This window comes from Neovison vison, chromosome 3 (genome assembly GCF_020171115.1).
Source record: "Neovison vison isolate M4711 chromosome 3, ASM_NN_V1, whole genome shotgun sequence".
Lineage (NCBI taxonomy): Eukaryota > Metazoa > Chordata > Mammalia > Carnivora > Mustelidae > Neogale > Neogale vison.
In genome coordinates, this window is record NC_058093.1 from 9877869 (window position 1) to 9901465 (window position 23597).

Sequence of the window (23597 nt, forward strand, 5' to 3'; positions counted from 1 at the left end):
AGCGAAGCAGACTCCCCATGGAGCTGGGAGCCCGATGCGGGACTCGATCCCGGGACTCCAGGATCACGCCCTGAGCCGAAGGCAGTCGTCCAACCAACTGCGCCACCCAGGCGTCCCTGTAGAGGAACTTTAAATGCAAAATGGAAACGCAGTTGAATTATCTCTTTGAAGCAGGGCAGATCTGTAGAAACTACAGAGCAGTATGTTGTGTACAGTTTTTAGCGAAAGGAAAAGGGTGTGTTATTTGGGAAAACGTTCTTCATGTTCAAGCAGAATTAATTTAAAAAACAATTTTATTTTCTGTAACAATATTCCTCATTTTCTGGAAAACAATCAAGAATTTGTATCTAGAAATAGACCTGCAATTTGATTCTCTTGAGTAAAAAAACATATGAAATTAATTCCAGGTATAGGCAATGCTGGCTGTTGGCCTCCTGTCGGTTTGGTCAGCGGAGTCCAGCAAAGAACTGCTGCTAATTGCCTGAACACAGGAAGGAGGTTAAGAGGCAGACAAAGAAGAAGGGTCAGAGGAAACCCCCACCTCCCCTGACACTAAAATCCACGTGATGGAACAGAACCTCCAACCCTGGTATTCACACCAGCTTCCCAGAAGAAAATAAAACACTCAATAGGAAAGTTAAATAAACCAAGAGAGATCCGTTTCCTCAAATTCTGATCCTCCTTTGGATTTACACGAATCTATTTACAATGTACTTTCTTTATCGTCATGTATAGGAACGAAAACACAGAGAATCATCTTGGACTTCGAAGGAACAGCTGGGTTTCATGGCAAAACGGCCCTGTCCTGCGTGCTTGTGTGGTGATCACTCTGCCATTCATATGGTTTTACTCTTTAACGTCCCATCCCGATTTCCAAACAAAGAGAAGGACAAACTATAAAACAGAATAAACTGTTAAGACTAAGGAATGAAACCTAACCTAAACTTATTTTTAGAATTGCATACTAATTCCACAACATTTTAAAGAAATGCAGTCTTTTAATAGATCTCATTGCTTACTGTCCAAAGTGGAAATGCTTTAGCATGATACCAAAGAATCTTCATGGTCTGGCCTCTTGCTTCTCATTCAGCCTTCACTCTTGTCACCCGTTTTCTGGTGCGTCTTGCTGGGCGGGCGTGTACTACTGCACTTCCTGAACCTCACACGCTGTCTCACGCCGCCAGGCTTTGATTTCCCTTCCTGCTCCCTGCGCCTGGTGAATCACCTCTTCCCCTGTGCTGGGGTTCTGCTAGTTCCCTTTCAGACTTGATGAGAGTTACTTGTTTTTATGTTTGTCTCTCCTTCAGGGCAAGGAACCTACCTTATGACTCTTTTTATGCCCAGTGTTTTCCTTCGGTTATTATGTTAAGTTGGAAATTCTGTTCATAAGGGGAACTAGGAGGTGAAATTTTTGCATAAAGGAGGGAAAGCCATCAAGGTTAGCTAATGGAAACCAAAAAAGTTATCTAGTAAGTTCAGGAACAGAAGTACAGTTTCTCTAGGACTTGTTGGAGGGAGACACCACAGGGAACGAACACATGGGCAGTGTTGTGGAATTGCTACTCTTTTGATTGTAAAAGTGAAGGTGGTCAAGAACCTGGTGAGAATCCAACCAGGGAGAGTTCAAGGTCATATTCACTTCAGACGGCTCTAACTTCAGGCCCCGTTTTATGTTCCTTACGTTAGTAATATTGCGATGAGAAAACCACATAGAAAAGGAGGTTAAAAAGGAATGAGAGGTGGAGCCACAGCGGATGTGATTAGCTCCATCTTGGAGTGAAAACTGGAGAAATTTGTCCAAGGGCCACATCCCATACAGAGAATGAGGCTGTAGGCTTGGAGAGCTTCTCCATCCTGCTGCTCTTGCTTCCCTTGCCGCTGTGCTTGGCGTGACTGTTTGGCCTAGTCTACTCTCGTGCCACAAATTGGAATGAAACCCCAGAAACTAAGAACTGAGGACTGGGAGAAGTCTGCTTTCCTTGAGCAATTCAGGCAACCCTCGCTCTGCTTGTTCTCTGTGAAACTGCCACCATCCCAGGGAGTGGAGGGCTGCAGCAGCTGATATATAAAAGGTACTTACTGAGTTCAAAAGGCACTTACGTTGTTAGTAAATATAGAACATTGAAAATACTTCAATCATTCTGTATTTTACCAGGTGCTCAGCAGTTCATAATAATTAATTTTATTTTAGTTCCATAATGCCACCGTCATCATTAAAGATTATATGGTATCTGCTTATAATCTTTATCTGCCTATAATGTGTATGTACTTAATGCCGCTAACTGTACACATAAAAATGGTGAAGATGGGGCGCCTGGGTGGCTCAATTGTTAGCCTCTGCCTTCAGCTCAGGTCATGATCTCAGGGTCCTGGGATTGAGCCCCACATCGGGCTCTCTGCTCAGGAGGGAGCCTGTTTCCCTCACTCTCTCTGCCTACTTGTGATCTTTCTCTCTGTTAAATAAATATGTAAAATCTTTAAAAAAATGGTGAAGATGGTAAACTTTATATTTTCCCACAATAAAAAAGGTTCTATGTCAAAGAAAATATGTATCATATATGTACATATTCTACTTTCTCCTTCTGTACATATATGTACATAATCTACTTTCTCCTTCTGAATTTGATGACCTTAGATATTTTATATAAATAGAATCACACATTACAGTTGACCCTGGAACAACGTGGGATTTAGGGCATCAGCCCCCATGCAGACAAAAATCTGCGGACAACTTTTGGCTCCCTGAAAACTTAACTACTAATAGCCTCCTGTCAACTGGAGGCTATAATACAATAACACGTTGTATTATGTACTGTCTCCTTACAATAAAGTGAGTTGGGGAAAAGAAAATGTTATGAAGAAAATCATCAGGAAGAGAAAGACATTTACAGTACTGTATTGTATTTATAGAAAAATCTGCGTGTAAGTGAACCTGTGTAGTTCAAACCTGTGTTGTTCGTAGGTCAACTTATTTTGTCTTTTTGTGACTGGCTTATTTCACTTAATGTAACGGCACATGGTTCATCCATGTTGTAGCATGTGACAGGATTTCTTTTCAAGACTGAAGAAGATTCCATTGTATGTATATACCACATTTTGTTTATCCATTCATACATCAGTGGACGTTTGAGTTGATTCTACTGGCCTATTGTGAATACTGCTGCTATGAAGGGAGATGTGCTGATATCTGTATGAGATCCTGCTTTCGGCTCTTTCGGATATATACCCACAAGTGTGATTGCTGAATTATATGGTTAATTCTATTTTTAATTATTTGAGGAATGGCCATATGGTTTCGATAGTAGTCACATGATTTTACATTCCTGTCAACGGTGTACAAGTGTTCTAATTTCTTTACATCCTTGTCAACACTTGTTTTTTGTACATTTTTAAAAAAATAGTAGCCATCCTAATGGGTATGGGGTGATACTTCATTGTAGTTTTGATTTGCATTTCCCTAATGTTTAGTGATGTTGAATATCATACGCTCCTTGGTCATTTGTGTATCATTTTTGGAGAAATGCCTATTCAAGCCCTTTGCCCATTTTTAACTTGGGTTATTTCGTTGTTAAGTTGTAGGAGTTCTTTATATATTCTGGATATATATTTACTCCCATTTCACAGGTTGACTTTCTACTCTGTTGATTGTGCCCTTTGATGTGCAGAAGTTTTTAAGTTTGTTATAGTCTCATTACTTATTTTTGCTTTTGTTGCCTCTGCTTTTGGTATTATATCTGAAAAATCTTTGCCAAATCCAATGTCATGAAGGTTCTCCCATATGTTTTCTTCTAGGAGTTTTATAGCTTTAGGTCTTACATTTAGGTCAAAGGTGTTTTTTTTTTTTTTTTTTTTTTTTTTGTATAATGGCACTAGTTTATTGGTTTAAAAGGTTTTTTTTTTTTAAGATTTTATTTATTTATTTGACAGAGAGAGATATCACAAGCAGGCAAAGAGGCAAATGAAAACTTAAAAATTCATGAAAGTATAAGAAATTTTAAAGTTTATGAGAAATACTATTTACCTGACAAAAGTGAAACACAGATGTATGTAGATTACAGATGATAACTTAAAAATACATGAGTAGAGATGAGCATTTCATTTTTATGAAAGTGCATCTTCATAAATTATAAAATTCAATACAAGAGTAAGGGATATGCCTTGGCTTAGAAATCTATCCTGGCATTAACCACTACTGCTGGCAGGTGATAATGACAGTGGGGATCATTACCTGTGTGAAGTTGGGTTGTTTTCCCATATGGCATGACTAAACAGAGTGCTTGAGGTTTCAGTCAAGAAACCATTTAAGGATCACTTGAACTACAACTGTGAGTCCTAGTTCCCTGTTTCTTGCCTGAAAACTTGCCATTGGTAGCTTCTGGCAATATCAAGGAAGCCCCAGTCGCAAACCTGTAGAATGGGTGTCAGGTGCTTCAGAGAGAAGCCCAACAGTCTTTTAAGAAATGTGGCATTTTCAATGCTCCTGACAGCCCTGAGGAAAAAATTATGTGGAAAAAAGGGGACACATGGGCTCTGAGTTTGAAAGTGATTTGGAAGAATTGGGGCTTGAATGTAATTAAAGATGTTTTAGGGATATCTTTATTGCACTTAGTTTTCCTTTTTCTATGTACGTGGGAGAGAGGTAGAAGGAATAATTGATGTTTAAAAATGTCTGAAAGATGTTTTATCTTTGATAAAAGTTAAATTACTAAGTCAGAAAGTAGAAGTCATAGTTTAATTCATGTTTTTTTTTTTCCTCCCTTAGCAATACATAAAGTAATAGTGTGTTTTACAATCAACAGTGTTTTGGAGTCAATGAAAAATGATAATTATATACAAAGAAGTGTTGCAAATACAGTGGCTAAGAGAATGAGGATTTGAAGAGCTCTTGGCTGGGTGCTCTAAATGTTAAAAAAAAAATCTGAACAAGGATAAATTCTTAGTTCTTTTCATAGTTCAAAACACAGAATGAGAAAAATCTGATTTACATGTTCATTTGGTGGGGGAAGGAGGAAACCCTAGAGACTTCAGCTGACCACAGATTAATTATAAGTTAGCAGTTAGGGGTGCCTGGGTGGCTCAGCCCGTTAAGCGTCTGCTTTCAGCTCAGGACATGATCTCAGTTTCCTGGTATCAAGTCCCACATCGGGATCCTTGCTCAGTGGCGAGTCTGCTTCTCTCTCTGACCCTTCCCCCTCTTATACTGCCTCTCTCTCTCTCTCAAATAAGTAAATAAAATCTTAAAAAAACAAGTTATCAGTTAATATAATGTGATTATGGTCATCTGAAAGAAAATTGCCTCCACAGGAAGCTGGCTCACTGCATTCTGTGCTCAGTATAGCAACACTGGAATACTTCCCGTTTGTTTTCCTTCCCCTTACACATTTATCACCATCTAAATAATAATCAGAATATACTGGTGTATTCACCTGGTTATCTTTTTCTAAAGATTCATTTATTTGAGAGAGAGAGAGAGGGAGTGGGTACCTGTGCCCACACGTCCATGTGGGTCGGGAGAGGGGCAGCGGAGAGAATCTTCAAGCAGATTCCCTGCTGAGTGTGGAGCCCAAACTGGGACTTGACACCTTGACCCATGAGATCATGATTGAGCCTAAATCAAGAGTTAGAGGCCCAACTGACTGAGCCCCCCAGGTGCCCATCACCCCGTTATCTTACTTAAGGTCTGCCTCCCTCCCCACACTGAAAGCTCTATGAAGGCAGGGGGATAGTCACACTTTGTTCACCACGATTTCTTTATACCCGGAACAGTGCCTACCACACCGATGTTCAGTTAATATTTGTTGAATTAATAAGTGGATTATGTTCAATTTAAGGGCCAAATCAGATGCAGTTTCAAGTTGGCGTACATTAAAAAAAAGGTGTTCAGGATAGTGAGGGTTCTGAAGGCCCTTATAGGTGTTCTGCAATTATGTGCCGAGTAAGGGAGGACCAGGATGCCATCTGGATGTATGTGAAGGGCTGTCCCACAGAAGCAGCAGGCTAGTGTGGCACTGGCTGAATGGTGGAGGGGACAGCCACCTGGAGGAGTATTCACCCCAGCTGCAGGTGGCCGGGATCACCCACTTTTCCATGAGAGGCCTGCAGCCTTCAGCTCCCCTTACTACCAGGCATGATTGGACTGAGGTGGTGTATCCCAAACTTCGGTCACTGAGCACACATTCACAATTTTCATCATATCTGAGTACCACTGGATTTCCATATTCTTAAATTTCCTCTTTTAATTTTCTTTTCTTTTTTGTTTTTTATAGTGTGGAGCCCAGTGCGGGGGCCTGAACCCACAACGGTGAGATCAAACCTGAGCTGAGAACAAGAGTCAGATGCTCAACTGAGTCACCCAGGAGCCGCTTACTTTTCATTTAAACGTCCACTTATTTCAAAAGGAATCTATATTTCTCATATGACCATAAAAGCAGAATCACTTACCATAAGTAGAAAGCTGCCATACAAATGGATGCAATGAAAATACTAGATTCTAGCCAGACACTGATCTCTACCAAAGATTCTGAACCATACCTCTGTTCTCTCTTTGTTGAAAAGGAAAATTAGCCATTAGAGATGTGTTAAAGATACATTAATTCCAAACTGATTGGAAGGGCTAAGAAGAACTGAAAAGGGCACAGCTATGAGACTCTGTTACTTCTCTGCCTGTGTGTACAACTTGGAAGCATCTCATGTCCAGTGCCAAGTGATTTGGTCGCGGCTCAGAGACCCATTAAGGAGGAGCAAGGACACAATGACAGTAACAAGGAGACAGATGACATCAGAGGGATAAAATGAATTAAAAAACTAGATAAAAGAACTATAAAAACTTTACAGTTTAGGGTCACTTAATGGGCTTTCTACACTTCATTGTCCCAAACTGATTATGAAAATAAACTCATTTCCTCCATTCTCTTGTTTCAGAATATGGTTTTCAAAGGCAGAGTTATGTAACATGTTAAAAACTATCACCAAGAAGATAGTTATAACAGAGTAACATTGGTGCTTAAGGGGGTTCCTGTTCAGGTGGAGAATGTATTTCTAAGGAACACCTCGTTCTCTGGTGATGTCTGTGGAATAAGTCCAGCTTTCCAGGTCAACTCCACACCCTCTTGCACTCTCACTGAAGTAAGGTTATTGTCTTGAGTCTCAAAGCAAAAGAAATGTTAATGCACTACACACACACACACACACACACAGCGGTTTTGGGAGGAATTACAAACTGAGAAATCTAGAAAAGTTAGAGAGGGAGAAAAAATTATACAACTATATCTTAGCATAAGTTTATGTAAAAATCATGTTTCTTTGGGCTCAGTGCCTTATAGTCAGTATTGAACTGCCTCAAGTGTATATGTTCTTCTATCTGCAGCTCTGTGCCTTTTATTTGTTTGTTTTTAAGATTTTACTTATTTATTTGACAGAGAGAGAGATCACAAGCAGAGAGGCAGGCAGAGAGAGAGGGGGAAGCAGAGCAGAAAGCCCGATATGGGGCTCGATCCCAGGACCCTGGGATCATGGCCTGAGCTGAAGGCAGAGGTTTTAAACCCCTGAGCCACCCAGGTGCCAAGGTCTGTGCCTTTCAATAAGCAGCCCTCAGCACAGACATGACAGTTATGGTAAGTGCTTAAGAATACTTATTAAAGGACCAGCAAATGAAAAAAATTAGGTGTAACATATTCAATGAACAGAGCTCCAGGGTTCTCATGGAGCATGGGTTTAGAAAACAGACTCTAGAACCTGGATGCGAATTTTAGCTCTGACACTTATTAGCCTGGAAAGTGAGATTGAGAATAGGATCTACCCCTCCCTTCCCCCCACCCAAAATAGGATCTACCCTATAGGATTGTCAGAAGGATTAAATAAGTTAATATTTGTTCCTAGAAAGTAGCTGGTGTGCAGTATATGCCATACAATGGTTGCCTGCTTTGTTAAATAAATAAGGCCCTTTCCTCCGGAAAGAGAGGCAATGCAATATTTTCCTCAGAGTTTTCCTTAGGCTCTTGAAGCAATCACCTGGGTTCAAATCATGATTATGCCATTTACTAGATCTGAAACAAGTTACTTTGCCTCTCTGAGACAAGGATAAGTAACTGTAGTACTTCATAGATTGTACAATAGTAACATGAGCCCAGCGCCTGGCACAGAGTAAACGCTCAGACACCAGGGCTGAGCCTGTGTCTTGGTGGTCCAGTTCAGGAAAGAGAACTTCCAGTGAAGGTGTCTTCAAGGATGTCATTGTTGGTTTAAAAATCTCCAGAAAGGGGATGTCTGGGTGGCTCAGTGGGTTAAAGCCTCTGCCTTCGGCTCAGGTCATGATCCTGGTGTCGTGGGATTGAGCCCCGCATCGGGCTCTCTGCTCAGCAGGGAGCCTGCTTCCTCCTCTCTCTCTCTCTGCCTGCCTCTCTGCCTACTTGTGATCTGTCCGTCAAATAAATAAATAAAATCTTAAAAAAAAAACCACTTAAAAAAATTTCCGGAAAGAAGATCACTGTAGAGATTTGGATTTATTCAAGAACATGTCCTGCTTCCCATCCTGTAGAATTCTAGAGGTCTCTAACTCACACTCGAGATCAGAGGTCCTTATACATGCTCTAGATCTCGTGTCCCAACTCAGCCCGTGGATTAGGAGCTCTGAAGCTCACAGTCCAGATCAGGGCTTCCTAACTCACTGACTTAGTACACTGAGTCCCAGTAAGGGCACTTAAGTGTCCAATAAGGCAGCTGAAGGCACCAGGCTGTTAAAATGAAGAAAGGACCTGCTCTGGAGGAGGCTGTGGGACCTAGAAAAGACTCAGAACCTCATCCAAAGAGAGTAGTAGGTTCAGCCAACGGCTGCCATATAAGCACGTGGGCCCAGTTGTTATTGGATCTTCTAATTTTTAAGAACCCCCCCAAATCCAGATTCTTATATAATATTTGCACATTTAAAAAAAGATAGTTAATTCAAATATTTTAATACTGTGCACACCAAGTGAGACCTGTCTGAAGGCTGAATATGGCCCATTATCTCCTTGGTTTGCAACTTCTGCTGTGGGTCACACCAGGAACTCTGCTGACTAGAGCCTGCTCAGCTCCAGGCCGGGACACCTAGATCACATTAGACAGTGTCCAGCATCCTAGGACACAGAAAGAGTGATCCAATTCTTCATTAATGGGAAGAGGAGAAGGATGGTGATAGGGCTGGGGTTCACTCTTTTAACAAATTGTCCTCCTTATCTGACATTGGGACTTGCTTTAAACATCAGTCAAGAAAAGTAAAGCCAGGAGCATAGAGAGGAAAAATAAATCGAGGAATTTTTATGAGGACTTCCCTTCATGTAAGTCCCTTCGATTCTTACTTGTGCTGAGAAGAGACTAGAAGCCTGACTGAGCTGAGAGGTGTGAGGAAGGGGAGAGTTGTGCACAGAGAGGAATTTTCATCAGTGCTGACCACAACATGCTCCGTCTTTGAGGCCAAGCCTTTGATCTGATGTCTTTATACGGGGCAGTAATATCAGAGGGTCAATTTGTTGTCGTTGTTTATTTTTTTAATTACTTTTTTTTAAAGATTTATTTTAAAAAAATTTTTTAAAAGATTTTATTTATTTATTTGACAGACAGAGATCACAAGTAGGCAGAGAGGCAGGCAGAGAGAGAGGAGGAAGCAGGCTCCCCTCTGAGCAGAGAGCCCGATGCGGGGCACCATCGGGATCATGACCTGAGCCGTAGGCAGAGGCTTCCCACTGAGCCACCCAGGCGCCCCTAAGACTTTGTTTTTAAGTAATCTCTATACCCAGTGTGGGGCTTGAACTCAACCCTGAGATCAAGGTCACATGCTCTACTGACTGAGCCAGCCAGGCACCCCTAGGCTCTATTACTTTTGACACCAGGAAGTTCAGGGGGAGGTGGTAGTTGTTTTGGCTAGAATTTGAACAGCACAGGCGGTGAGCAGCAGCTGCAAGCCATCCGTCTTCCTCCTCCTAGCTCTGCAACCACCTCCGTCCTTTCTCAGTTCTTTGGGAGAAGGAACAAATGGTGCTGTTCACAGCATTATTGGGTGAGGTTGGTTACTGTGAAATTGATGCTGCATGATTTGTAAATGCTTTATTATACCTTACAAGACTATTGTGGATTACTGATGAAAGAAAATATTTTGTAATTGCTTTGAAAACTGTATAAACGCAAAGTGGATTTTTATGATTAAAATTGAAACACACTGAAGGTCAAGCAACATTTTAACATTTGTCCTCATAGTTTCTAAAATAAAATATCAACTAGGCCACCTGGGTGGCTCAGTTGGCTAAGTGGCTGCCTTCGACTCGGGTCATGATCCCGGTGTCCTGGGATCGAGTCCCATATTGGGCTCCTTGCTTGGCGGGGAGCCTGCTTCTCCCTCTGCCTCTGCCTGCCTCTCGGCCTACTTGTGATCTCTCTCTCTCTCTCTCTCTGACAAATAAATAAATAAAATCTTTAAAATAAAATATCAATAGACTCTTCTATGCTCATTTGCTTAAAAGCTTCTTAGGCAAAGATCACATTTTAGAAACAAAGATTTACCTTCCAGTATAAATCTAAGAACTTGCTCAATGCCAAAAGCTTTGCTCTGATGACATAACTTTATGAAAACTGTCCAAGACACATATATGTTCTTTCCACCAATTTACTTCTGAAGATTGGTATGTGTTTTTGAAATATTTATGAAACAGTATTTCCTCAGATAAACATACAATGTACAAACATTGGCAAGTAATTTCGCCATATTCTCAAAAGGGAATAGACTGTCAATCTCCATATATATTTAGGAATCATAGTAAAAAATAATAGGTAACATATACCAAATGCCTATGTGCCAGGCCCTATGTGAAATGCTTTACATGCCTAATCTTAATTAACCTTTACAAAACTCCATAAGGTAGATACTATCATTATTCTCAGATGAGGAAACCCAGGAAGAGAGAGATCTGGTAACTTGTCCAAATTGCTAGTAAGTGGTGAGGCTGTGATTAAACCAGACAAGATGACTCCACAGTCATACACTTCAGTGCCTATAAGAAAGTAAAACTCCATTGATTTGGGTCATGTTAAGAATTTGTGAAAGTTCAGACATGAGTTAGGCTAAAGCTTTTGGACTATAATAAATTGTTAAGCAATTTCACGTATGGATATTAAAAGGAATATTTGGTTTTACTCTACTTATCAAAATGCTTAAAATTATTTACCAGTATGAACTGCTAGATGAACAATATCCAAATTATGTAATCTTTTATATTTCCATGGAAGCTGTCATTTTTATAGTCACTCATTAGTATATTTAATCGAAGTAATGTAACTGCAGTTTTAAATATGCTGAAACTCTATTGAACTACAGGTTCATTACTATAGACAGATAAATGAAAGATCAAATTATGACCATTTCAGACTCCCGCAGCTTTCTGTTTCACTGCTGCCTCCTTCCTGAGCTTCTCTCCAGCCATTCTGTTTTATCTGTGGTTCCCAGACAGATAAAACAGAATTTCATGACATTTTCTCTCGTTTCTGAGTCTGTATATCTTGTCTTTCAGCCTTATTTGCTTTACCTATACTTCCTACTTAGCATTTAAAGAAAAAAAAATCTTTTAAAGATTTTTGGGTAGGGGTAGAAATGTCACTAGCATACAAAAATAAGATAAAACATAAACACTGACAGGACGTGGGTAACCACCATCCGTTCAAAAATCAGAACATGGCGGGCACTCCAGAAGCTTCCCATTTTGCCTTTTCCAATCACAATCTCCCTCTCCCACTCTGGGCTATCTTGGATTTTATGGCCATCATTTCCTTTCTCTTCTTTCTAGTCTCCTATCCAAGAATGCAGCCTTAAACACCATAGTTCAGTTTTGCCGATTTTTTTGTTTTATATAAATGGAATCATATGGCATATCCTTCTGTATCTATCTTCTTCTTCTTTTTTAAAGATTTATTATTATTATTATTATTATTTTTAAGTAATCTCTATACCTAGCATGGGGCTTGAACTCACAACTCCGAGATCAAGAGTTGCACACTGTGTTCACTGAGCCGGCCAGGCGCCCCCAGTGTCCGTCTTCCTTCACTCAGCATTATGCCTGTGAGATCTGTCTTGTGTAGGTTGCGTAGCTTTAGTTCATTCATTTTCACTGCAGTACAGTCCAGGTTGGCGAAGTACTGCCTATGGCTTATTTCATACCATAGGGTGCATTGGTACTCCAATGGCAGAGCCGAGTAATTGTGATGGACACCACGTGGCTCACAAAGACAAAAAGACTTAACTACGTAGCCCCTCACAGAAAGAGTTTGTTGACTTTTGCAGTATAGTGTTCCATTGTGTGAGTATACCACAGCTGATTTTTCTAATCTCTTATTCTTGGGTTTCTCTGTTGTTCATTCTTTTGGGCTATCATAAATAACACTTCCCTGAACACTCTTGTATGTGCCTCACAGTACGCATGGGCACACGTCCGTATTCGGTGTATCTTCAGCTAACCAGGTAATGCTAAAACATTTCCCCCCCAAAATGGTGTATAGTTTAACCTGTGGTATCGTCAGTCTTTTAAAATTTTAGCCATTTTGGATGATTTTTAGTGGTATCTCACTGTGGTTTTCACATGCATTTTCCCGGTTACTAATAAGGTTGAGCACAGTTTCATATGTCCATTGACCTTTGGGATTAACTATTTTGTGAAGTGCCTGTCCAAATTCCTTGTGCAGTTTTTTCCTATTGTGTTGTTTGTTTTTTCCTTATAAATTTGCAGTTGTATTTTCTCTATTGTGGGTACAAACCTTTGTCTAAGTCCTACTCATTCTTTACATACTACCTCAGATTGAGGTGACCCATCTTTTAAGGAATCTTTCTGGATCCCACCAATCAGGTATATGCTTCTGTAACCCTCACACTACCAGCATAGCCTGTATCATAGTGTATGATGTACACATTCTCACTGGGTGTCCCTCAGTAGGATGCTCACTAGGTTACAGGTTCATAAGGACCAGGGACTAGGCATTATTTATCTTTGTACCCTAGCTCTTAGCTCAGGAGGTACTCAGCAATATTAGTTCAATGAATGAGTAGCTGTCCACCCAGATATAAGAAGTATATGTGGGATAGAAGATAGAAGTTATACTGCTGATAGAAATGTATATATGTTTTCTCTCAACATCAGTATTTAAGAGGATTGACTGTATGCTATTATCAGAGATTCTCTTCTCTCTCAGTTCGGGCTGGGATCATTCTCTTCCACAATAGTCTGGATTTGTGAGGTTTTATTATTCTTCTAAACCAAATACCTCACCATTATTTCAAACATAATGGAACTCCCCTATAGGTTTTATCACCTGGTAGGAATTTGGGCTAGGCACTATGACAGAGATTACGTTAATGTTTGAGTAAATTTCATCACTTTTGACTATTTGAGGAAATGCTCATGAACTAAATAAACTCAGACAGATACAGAAAATTTAGCTGGGCCCACCCTCCCTTTCTCTTCTTCTTCTCCCATCTGCTTCCTTCCCTCATTTCTGATTCTTTATTCGCTGCTTATTGATTCCTCAATGCATTCTCTTCAGTGCTGTATCTTCATTCTTAAAAAGTTCTCTACAATTTAAAATTATTGACCACTCCTTGCTTTTTGAAGCCTTTCCTTTCTTTGTGTTCTCTGTTGCTACATGGTCCTGACTGTCTTCCTTCTCTGTTGTTTTGTTGAATTGTCTCAATATGGTTAAATATGCCAGACAACTCAGCCCAAGATGCTTACGCCCTTCCCATATTCCCTCTCTTTAAGACTTCCCTTATTTCAATTCATCCTTGTGGAAATCACCACACTCCAGCTCCTGTATCTGTAAGAGCCTCTCATAGAAGCAGTCCTTATGTATCTGTAAGATGTCCACTGCCCCCTCAAATGCAACATGCCTGTGACGGAGCTGCTCTTGACCACACACTGACTCTCTGGGATGCCCTTCCTACTGTGAGAGGCATCATTATTTCCAGTTACTCAGGCTCACTCACTCACTTACTCAGAAGCAGGAAGTCATCCTGGATTCCTCATTCTTTCTGTCCCTTCATATTCAGCCAGCCACAAGCTAGTAAGTTCCTTCTTCATATTGTCCTATATTTGCCCATGCGTTCCATCTTTTTGCTGTTCCCCACATGTGTGTCCTAATTGTCCACTTGCAGCCTTGACCACTACAAGAGGCCTTCTAAATCAGTAGCCTCACTCCCATCTCTTCCCACTCAATCTCACATTCATCTTCTAAAAATACTTCTCTGTACCCGTTGACTACTCATTCAAAAGCCTTTACAGCTACTTAATGCCAGTAGAATCAAAGAATCCTTCCTTAGCCAGGTCACAGCATTTCATACTCCATTTATTTCCAACCTCATTTTCTCCCTTTCTCCAACAACTCCCCCTGCCCCCGCCCCTTTGCTCACTGCTCTAGTCAGTGGTCCTTGAATCGGTCTCAACCTCTTAATCCTTTTCTGACTAATAAGCCCTATATGTTTTTCAGGGTCAGCTAAAGTCCTGGTTCCAATTCCAACTGATCCTATTCAAAATTGATTTTTCCTTTTTCTGACACCTCTTGTATCTTGTATTGTAATTTTTTCTTCATTAATTCGATAAAACTTATTGACCGTTGTTCATGTGCCAAACACTGTGCTAGTGACGGGGATACACAGATGGATAAGATCTAGTTCCCGATTTTGACATGTTCATGATCTTGTCTAGTTTGACCCTTTAGAATATAAAATACTTGAGGGCAGAAACTGTCTCATTCCTCTTTGTATTTCCAGTACTTATCAGCATCTTCTACAGAATACATATGTTATATGTATTGATTGCTGTGAACAGCAGTGATAAAAAATGAGAGCTTCTTCTTTTAATAATAAGGAAGCAAGTTAGGGGCCAGCAACATTTTACTTCATATATTTTACATAATTTTACTAGAAATTCAAAGCTACCATCTGTCCTGTTGGGTTTTTAGTATTGTAAAAACTCCTTTAATCTTAAAGCTGTAAGTGCTTTAAAAATCCTTAAGGCTATTGTTATTCAGATTCTTTTCTGGGCTTTAAGGATGAAACCAACACTTTTGGATCCTTTGCAGAGTTAATTTAACTATTCATTAAGAAATTCTGTAACACGCTCATATATACACTCACACATGCTCATAAATACGCATTCGTGGGTTACTATACAATAATCCAGAAAATTTATCACAAAAATTGTACCAAAATCTCACTAGTGCAGTTGGTAGACCTGGCACAAAGCCAGGATGGATAATAAGAGTTAACTTTTATTAAGTGGATTATCTTGTATTATCCTCTTTAATCCTCAAAACAACTCTATTATGTGAGCACCGGCAGAACCCTTCTTTTTCAGAAGGGGAAACTGAGATACAGCAACATTTATAAACCTGCCACAGTTAGAGAGTGAAAGAGCCTGATTAGGAATCCAGGAACTTTGATTCCAGAGTCCCGCGTGCTTAATGACTGTGCTATTATTTCTCCCATGGAGAAGTAAATAATGGCTCAAAGTCCCCCTGCCCACCCATCCAAAAAGAGTGTGGGGAAGCAGAGAAAGAGAGAGAGAGAGAGAGAAAGGGAGAGAGAGAGGGGGAACGCACGCGAGAGGGACAGGGAGAGGGGAAGGGAGAGGGAGAGAGAGAGAGAGAGGGAGAGAGATAGAGAATGAAACTGAATGGAAAAGAAAGAAATCATTCAGGATAACTAGGCATCCGAACACGGGGCCCTGGTAATTTCAAAGGGCCTCCTCTTGACCCACTGAGACTTTACTCTCTGTCTCATGTCCTCTGTTTGGAAAAAACGGAGGAAAACAAGGTATGAGACAGGCGGGTCGTGAGCACACACAGCTGTCACCAGACCATTCTGTTTCCTGAAAGGTCGCTCACAGTGGCCCCTGAGAAGCAGGAGGTGCCACTAGTTAGAACTCACAGCGATCCCAGGACAGAGCTGCCCGCGCTACCAGGAGGCCGGCATGTTCTCCCCACTCCCCCACTCCAGGCCTCGCTCCTCTATACACTGGAGGGGCAGGTGGAGGTCAGAGAACAGGATAAAGAAAGGTGGCTTGTGCAGTTGCGGGGGATACAGAGTCTTGGCTTCTGAGGCAAAGGCAAAGGCAAAGGCAAAAACAAAACAAACACAACAAAAAAAAGTGTGGAAGAACTGGACAGAAAGGGGCACCAGGAGACGCGGCGCCTCAACCAAATAGGAACCAGATGCAACTTTAAAATATGTGCCTGCTTTCTGTGCTAACCTTGGCCATCTGTGCCCCTACCTACACTTCACAGTGTGACATTCCGTTACCCCTTCCGAACACCTAGGGTGGAGGGAGCAATGACACTCCTCCACAGAAAGGAGGGCTTCTGGGAACAACAAAGCCAAATGCCTCCTGAAGAAAGCTGTAGACCTTTCTGATACAAGCATGACTGCATTTATACACATTCGTTCGAGACTGTTAGCATGGTTAGAAGGAAATAAGTCAGAAAAAAAATGTCAAGTTACTTTAAGCCCTGGGATCCTAGGACAGATGTGCAGCAATTCTTAAAGTGCAGATCAAAATGGCTCTGGCCTGAAGTTTGAGTAGACAAGGTTTTAAGGTTAAGGAAAGTGTGTGTTTGTGTCCTATGAATTTACAGAAACTTGCCCTAAAAATAATGGATAAGAACAGTCAATGGAGAAAACATGGCACATCATGAATATTTCTCAAAGGATGATTTTTGAAAAAGTATGGAAAAATTCACATGATTGGTTAGTTCTCTGATTGTCACTGTTTCCTCCATCCACTTTTAACTTCCATAATTAAAAATAAAATGAAGAGTATTGACATTTTTTCCTTGGCAGCCTTAGGTTTAGATAAAAATAGAAATGTGAATATGTTGAAAGTATATGTACAGATTTTATGTGTCCCTGGAAGGGAGTTTGCTTGCTGGCTAGCTCAATTTTTGACAAAGAAAAATGGGCTGTTCTTGCTTCTGGCACAAAGATGCACTGTTCACACAACAAACCAAAAAATGGAGAATTTGTGTTTAAGTTGAAAAGAAATTCATATCCAACATGATAACTTATTTAGTATAAACTTCTATTAACTGATAAAATGCGTACCTTATTAGAATGAAAGTGTAACTTTGTAATAAGAACTTAAAATACTGATATCCGGAAATTCTAACAGCAAGCAAGACATCCTAAATTTTATTTTCAGTATCTCATGATTAAAGATATTGTTCTGTTTTAAAAACTCAGTTTTATCCATGCAGTTGTATACTCTAAAGTTTCCAAAAGAAGTGAGGCAAAGTGTTTGTGAGTTTGAGCTGCCTCTGCTCCTTCCACAGGGCTGCCATCTGGACTTGTTTATTTGTGTTTCTAACTTTCTGGAACAGGGAGTTTCTCTGTTAGGGACGGGGCACCGAGTAAAGGAAGTGTCTTACAGAAGACTATCTTTTTCTCCTTCTTTTTTTTTTTTTGTTTTTTACTGTATTTTCAAACTTCAAGTTTAGCTTGGTCAAAAATATAAAATGATTAGCACAGTCACAAAATTTTACATAGTTGGAAACCTCAGAATTATCTTAGCAAATACTCTTCCTCACGATGCAAATCATGTACCCTACATGCTACCTTCTTGTGACTTTCAGATCTCTTTCAAGACCCAAACTGTCATTAAGGCTACAGCTATTTGGCCGGGAAGTCAAATATTTTTATCTATCCTTCTACAAATAAGCATTTGATTTAAAAATGAAAGAAATAATTCCAGGCATTTTTTCTAATTTTATAAAGTACATATAAGCCATATTACAAAAAACGAAGCAAACAAAACAAAAATCTTTTAAAAATATAATCAAGAAACAAAGCATTATTGTTAGATTTATACAATCTATCGTGAAGACTAGTCTAAAAATTCACAAGCAACACTTAAAAAAACTAGTGCCTTCTCTGAAAGATTTCATTTAACAAATAAAATAGAAGCAAAAATTACCTTGTAAAGTAAAATCCAGCAATACATATTCGTAAGCAAATTCTGTCTTTGTTTCCACTTGCGGTCTCTTCAGGGTAGAAAATATTTTTCCAGGACTGCTATCATCAGGGTCTTCTAGCTTTCTAAGTCCGCACCCCATAGCAGAATCTGTAAGGAATTAAATTGCAGGATAGGGGAGGGAGAGCAGCAAATTCTGTTGTTTTAGCTGCAAAAAGAAAGTTACAGACTTAACTGCTTTGATTTTTCCAGCTAAACCATAGGTAGTCAAAAGGAAAACATTTGAGTCCAAAGAAAGGAGCTGAAGACTCTTTCTATCCATTTTTCTGTAAAGTCGTTGAACCCATGATGATTAAGCTACAGCTCTGGGAGGGCTGGGCTTGATCTTAGGAGCAACATGCAAGCTGCTACAACTTAGCGGAGAATTTCCATGCCACGTCAATTTACAGCCAGCCCCCTACCAGACTTCTGTCGCTCAGGGCACCAACAGTGCTTTGTCTGTCCCCGTTGGCTGGATGATAAAAGAGGTGTCCAAAAACGGAAATAAAAGGCAAAAGTGCAACTCGGATGGAATTATCTACAAGTAAAGGATATATTCAGGCATAATGGCATGCAATTCTTTCTCTGTTTTTTTTTTTCCCTTTTCCCTGTGCCCACCCCCTCCTTCCTCTCTGCTATTACCAGCGAAGCAAAAGGACGGAGGAAGGGTGGGAGAAAGAGAAAGAATAAGAGAGAAGGAATGGAAAAAAAAAAAAAAGGATTCTCAACATGGTTGGAAACAAAAATCACTTCCAGAAAGGAAGTCACTTTAGGAGGAAACTGTTTCTGGAGTCTAAAAGGAGAAAAGTAGTTTTTTGTTTTTTTAAAAACAAACACTTAAGTCTTTAGGTAGCACTTTTGAGGATTTCTTTCAACTGAAAAGTCTTTCTGCTGGAAAAATAATATGCTAATGAAAGCTGCCAGATATAAAAAATTATAATATTTTAATAAAAAGATTTTATTTAGTTGCAAAGGAGGACAGTTATGTGGATAATTAGTTTAAAATACTCCATAGTTAGGCAGCATATGAGAGTAACTAATTAACACTTTTACAGGCCCCAAAGTATCCTTAATTTAAAAAAAAGGCAACAAAACTGACAATTTGATTCTTTCAGTGTTATAAATTGCCATTTACCTGAACTCAAGAACAATTTACAATGGACCAATTATAATGAGTGTTTACTGCATTTTATCATGTTCAGCTCAGGTAGTGTGGTTCACTCATCAAAACAGTGATTCCTGGAGTCAGACTGCCTGGCTTCAAATCCTGCTTCAAATGCTTACCACAGACGTGATCTTGGGCAAGTTACTTGACCTCTTCAAGTTTCAATTTCCTCCCCTACAAAATAGAGTTAATAATAGGACTTACTTCATGGGCTTGTTATGAAGCTTGAATGAGATCATCTTATCTCATATCTTAACACTATGCTTGGCTAATAGCACTAAATAAATTTTTTAATGTGCTTCTATTATAAAACAGGGTTGGGGATAGGAATAGGGAGGAAGCGATTCTGCTATCACTCCCATGATTTACAAAATAAACCTGATCACATTTCAGATTCTAGAGAACATAAACCTGTAAAGATTTTTCAATCCCATTGAAGAGTACATATGAAAACTCTCAAAGTAGGGATGGGAAGGGCGTCTGGGTGGCTTAGCCTGTTAAGCGTCTGTCTTTGGCTCAGGTCATGATCCCAGGGTCCTGAGATTGAACCCCACATGGGGCTCCCTGCTCAGTGGGGAGCCTGCTTCTCCTTCTCCCTCTACCTCTCTCTCAAATAAATAAATAAATAAATAAAATCTTAAAAAAAAAGGGTATAGATTAGATGATCGATCACTACGATCTCTTGTCTCTTCCTTCTGCCTACTTGTCTTTAAATAGTTTGCTTCTCAGAAGTGATCTTAACTGAAGAAAATTCCACGGTCCTTCATTCTCCTCGATGAGCATGGTTGATGGTAAGCAACTTCAATTTGGCTAAAAAGACAGGAGACTCTCACCCAGTGTGACTCATTTGACAGTCACAGTGCTTTCATGCCAATCATTTCTCAGGTCCTCTTTTTTATGACAGGCTGTGAGCTCCTGGGTAGCAGAGATTGGATATATGAAGTTCACTAGTCCCTGTTAGAGGACCTGGAAGATGACTTATTAAGTACTCACTGTATTTACTAAGTGCCTGCTGTATTCCAGGCACTGAACTAGATGCTGGCTGGTACACAAGATGACTAAAAAATCTCATGGTTCAATGGAGAAGACAGACTTAGCAAAGAGCTGGTTGAGGAGCTTAATGTCATCACACTGAGATCATGACCTGAGCTGAAAACCTGAGTCAGATGTTTAACCTACTGAGCCACCCAGGCTCCCCTAAGCTACTTCTGAAGATGAAGGAGGAGCTACTAAGACTAAATATTAAGATTTATTATAAACCTATAGAAATTAAATCTGTTATTAACAAGGCATAGACCAATTAACCAATACCATAGATTAAAGAACCTAGAAACAGAAGCCTGCATATGTGGAAATATAATATATGATGGAAGTAGCATGGCAGATCAGTACAGAAATGGAGCTGGGACAACTGATCATCTAGATGGGGATGAAACTGGTTCCCCATCTTGTATCATGTATAAAAATTTCAATTTGACATGAAGAATTTGAACATCAAAAGAATATTTTTATATTTTTATTTATTTATATTATATATTCATATATTTTATTTATATTTATATATTATATAAACGATATATTTATATTTTATTTATATTTATATTTATTTATTTATATTTTTATATGAAAATACGGATAAATACTTATTCTGACATCAGAGTACTAAAAAGCATTTTTAAAAAGAAGATTTTATTTATTTATTTGACAGACAGAGATCACAAGTAGGCAGAGAGAGAGAAAGGGAAGCAGGCTCTCTGCTGAGCAGAGAGCCCGATGCGGGACTCGATCCCAGGATCCTGGGATCATGACCTGAACTGAAGGCAGAAGCTTTAACCCACTGAGCCACCCAGGTGCCCTAAAATGCTTTTTAAAAATGCTTTTAAAGCCAAAAAAAAAAATCAGAAAATAATTACAATGATTAACCATAAAATGACAGGCATAAGATAAATTTTGATAAATTCTATGAAATTAAAATTAAGAACTACTCATTAAGAAGTTTAATGTGAAAATGTGGTATATGATATTTGTAAAATATCAACCGATAAAGGAACAGCATCAAGAATATATAAAAACCTTATGAAAATAAAATGAAAATAAAAAGACAAGTCAATAGAAAAAACACACAAAAATACAAATAGGCACATCACAGGCAAAGAAACTTACATGGTTAAAAACACACAGAGATGCTTAGCTTCAGTAACTGCAGATTAAGATCAAAGTCAGATAACACTATATTGTGGTAAAATACACATAAAATTTATCATTTTAGCTATTTTAAAGTGTACAATTCAATGGCGTTAAGCACATTCACAATATTGTATAATGACCATCACTATCTAGATTCCGATCTCTTTCATCACCCCAAGAGGAAAACCCTTATCTTCTAAGCATTCAGTCTCCATCCCAACTTTCCCCTAGCTCCTGGCAACCACTAATCTCCTTTCCATCTCTATGCATTTGTCTATTCTGGATATTTTATATAAATGGAATTTTCATTTTGCGGTCTTTTGTGCCTGGTTTCTTTTATTTATTTATTTAAAAAAGATTTTAGTTAATTATTTATTTATCCGTCAGGGAGAGAGCGAGTGAGCGAGCTTGAGGAGGGGAGCGCCATGCAGAGGGAGAAGCAGGCTCCCTGCTGAGGAAAGAGCCTGATGCAGGACTCAATTCCAGGGCCCCAGGATCATGACCTGGGCTGAAGGCAGTCGCTTAACAGACTGAGCCACCCAGCATCCCTGGTTTCTTTTATTTGGCACATTGTTTTACCCATGTAGGGTTTACCTATGTGATAACATGTATCAGTGCTTCATTCTTTTTTATGGCTGGATAATATTGCATGGATATACCATTTGTTTATCCATTCATCATCCATTGTTTGTTTATCCATTCGTCAGAGTATAGACATTTGGGGTGTTTCTACCTTTTGGCTTTGTGTGTAATGTTTCCATGAATGTTAAGTGAGATAATATTTTATACTTACTTAACTGGAAAAATTAAGGAGATAATACCAGGTAGTGGAAAGACTTCTGTAATAGTATGTTGTGATGGGGATGTAAATCTGTTTAACCATGTTGGAAAACAAGTTAGCATTAGCTTGTGAAATTGAAGTTTCGTATCCTCTATGATCCAGCAATGTCATTCCTAGATACATAGCTGGAGAAACTTTAGCATGTAAGTACCAGAAGATTTATACAAGAAAGTTAATAGTATGCTCCTTAGAGCAAACAACTTGAACCACTCAAAGTTCACCAATAGCCATTTCTTTCAAGGAATTTACTATAAAGGGAAGGAAGTTAATGGAGCAGTAGGGCCCGTTGAGTTTCTTCTTTCTTCCTTCCTTCTCCCCTCCCTCCCTTCCTTCCTTCCAACGATTTATTTGACAGAGGAGGGAGCACACAAGCAGGGAGAATGCAAGAGGTAGAGGGAGAAGCAGGCTCCCGGCTGAGCGGGGAGCCCAAGGCAGGACTCGATTCCAGGATCCTGGGATCATAATTTGAGCCAAAGGCAACCTCTTAACTAACTGAACCACCTAGGCGCCCCCTAGAGTTTTTTCTCCTTAAACCAGGAGAAAAACCAGCATATTTGTATGTTAAAGAATTGATTCCATGGAAAAGGGGTTGGATGGGGGGTGTGGAGAGTTACTGGAAAACTTGATTTCTTAGACATTTAAGACTGGATTTGTCTCCTTGTCCTGGAGGGTGTTATACATCCCCTCCAGTTTTAGGTTTTATGTATTCTTCATCTTCCTTTCCAAAACTGCTGGATTAAATAGAGTGTATCAATTAAGTATTCAAAGAATATTTACTGCTACCTCTTGTAACTTGTATAGAGAATTTGATTTCTTCACTTTCCATATCACCACAGAAATCTGATCCAACTTACTAAATGCCTCCATTCACAAATTATTATCCAGCAGTCAAAATGAAGTAATAGAGTTACAGAAAGAAAATGAATTAATCTTAGTAACAAAACGTTGAGTGAAAATGATCAGTGGAAGAAGACCACATGTAGCATGATATCCTTTTTTAGACTGTTTAAATACAAGCAAAGTTAAACAATATGTTGCTTAAACATACTATGTATGTGATAACACGAATGCAAAAGTACGGAATTTAGGATAATGATGACCTCTGGGAGGAAGACAAGAAGACAGGGAGAAAAGGAGCACATAGACCTAAAGCGCTGGTCATCTTTTCGTTCAGTGGTTCTCAAACTTGAAGGTGCATCAGAGTCACCTGGGTTGCTCATTAAAACCTCCATGGTTGGGTTCCACCCCTAGAGTAGGTGGGGAGGGGGGTGGGGTGTGTGGCCTGAGACGTGCAGTTCTAACAAGGTCCCCGGGGCTGCTCTTCGTAACCTGTTAGAGACCCGCTTCTGGTTGTTAGGTTAGGTTGCGGGTTCACAGGCCTTGGATTGCATTT

At 39.6% G+C, this 23597-nt stretch overlaps 1 protein-coding gene and 1 long non-coding RNA gene across 2 annotated transcripts in view; one reads left to right on the forward strand and one right to left on the reverse strand.

The window, feature by feature from the left end:
* Positions 1–6907, forward strand: part of LOC122902157 — a 33455-nt gene extending 26548 nt beyond the window's left edge. Inside the window, exon 3 of the long non-coding RNA XR_006383754.1 lies at positions 6267–6907. This is a non-coding gene — a long non-coding RNA (uncharacterized LOC122902157). The remainder of the gene's footprint in view (positions 1–6266) is intronic.
* The window catches only part of RFTN2 (raftlin family member 2), a 70470-nt gene extending 51819 nt beyond the window's left edge, over positions 1–18651 (reverse strand). The window contains exon 1 of the mRNA XM_044241229.1: positions 17976–18651. Coding sequence (XP_044097164.1) covers positions 17976–18114 — 139 coding nt within the window. The 5' untranslated portion in view covers positions 18115–18651. The remainder of the gene's footprint in view (positions 1–17975) is intronic.
* Between the last annotated feature and the right edge of the window lie 4946 nt (positions 18652–23597).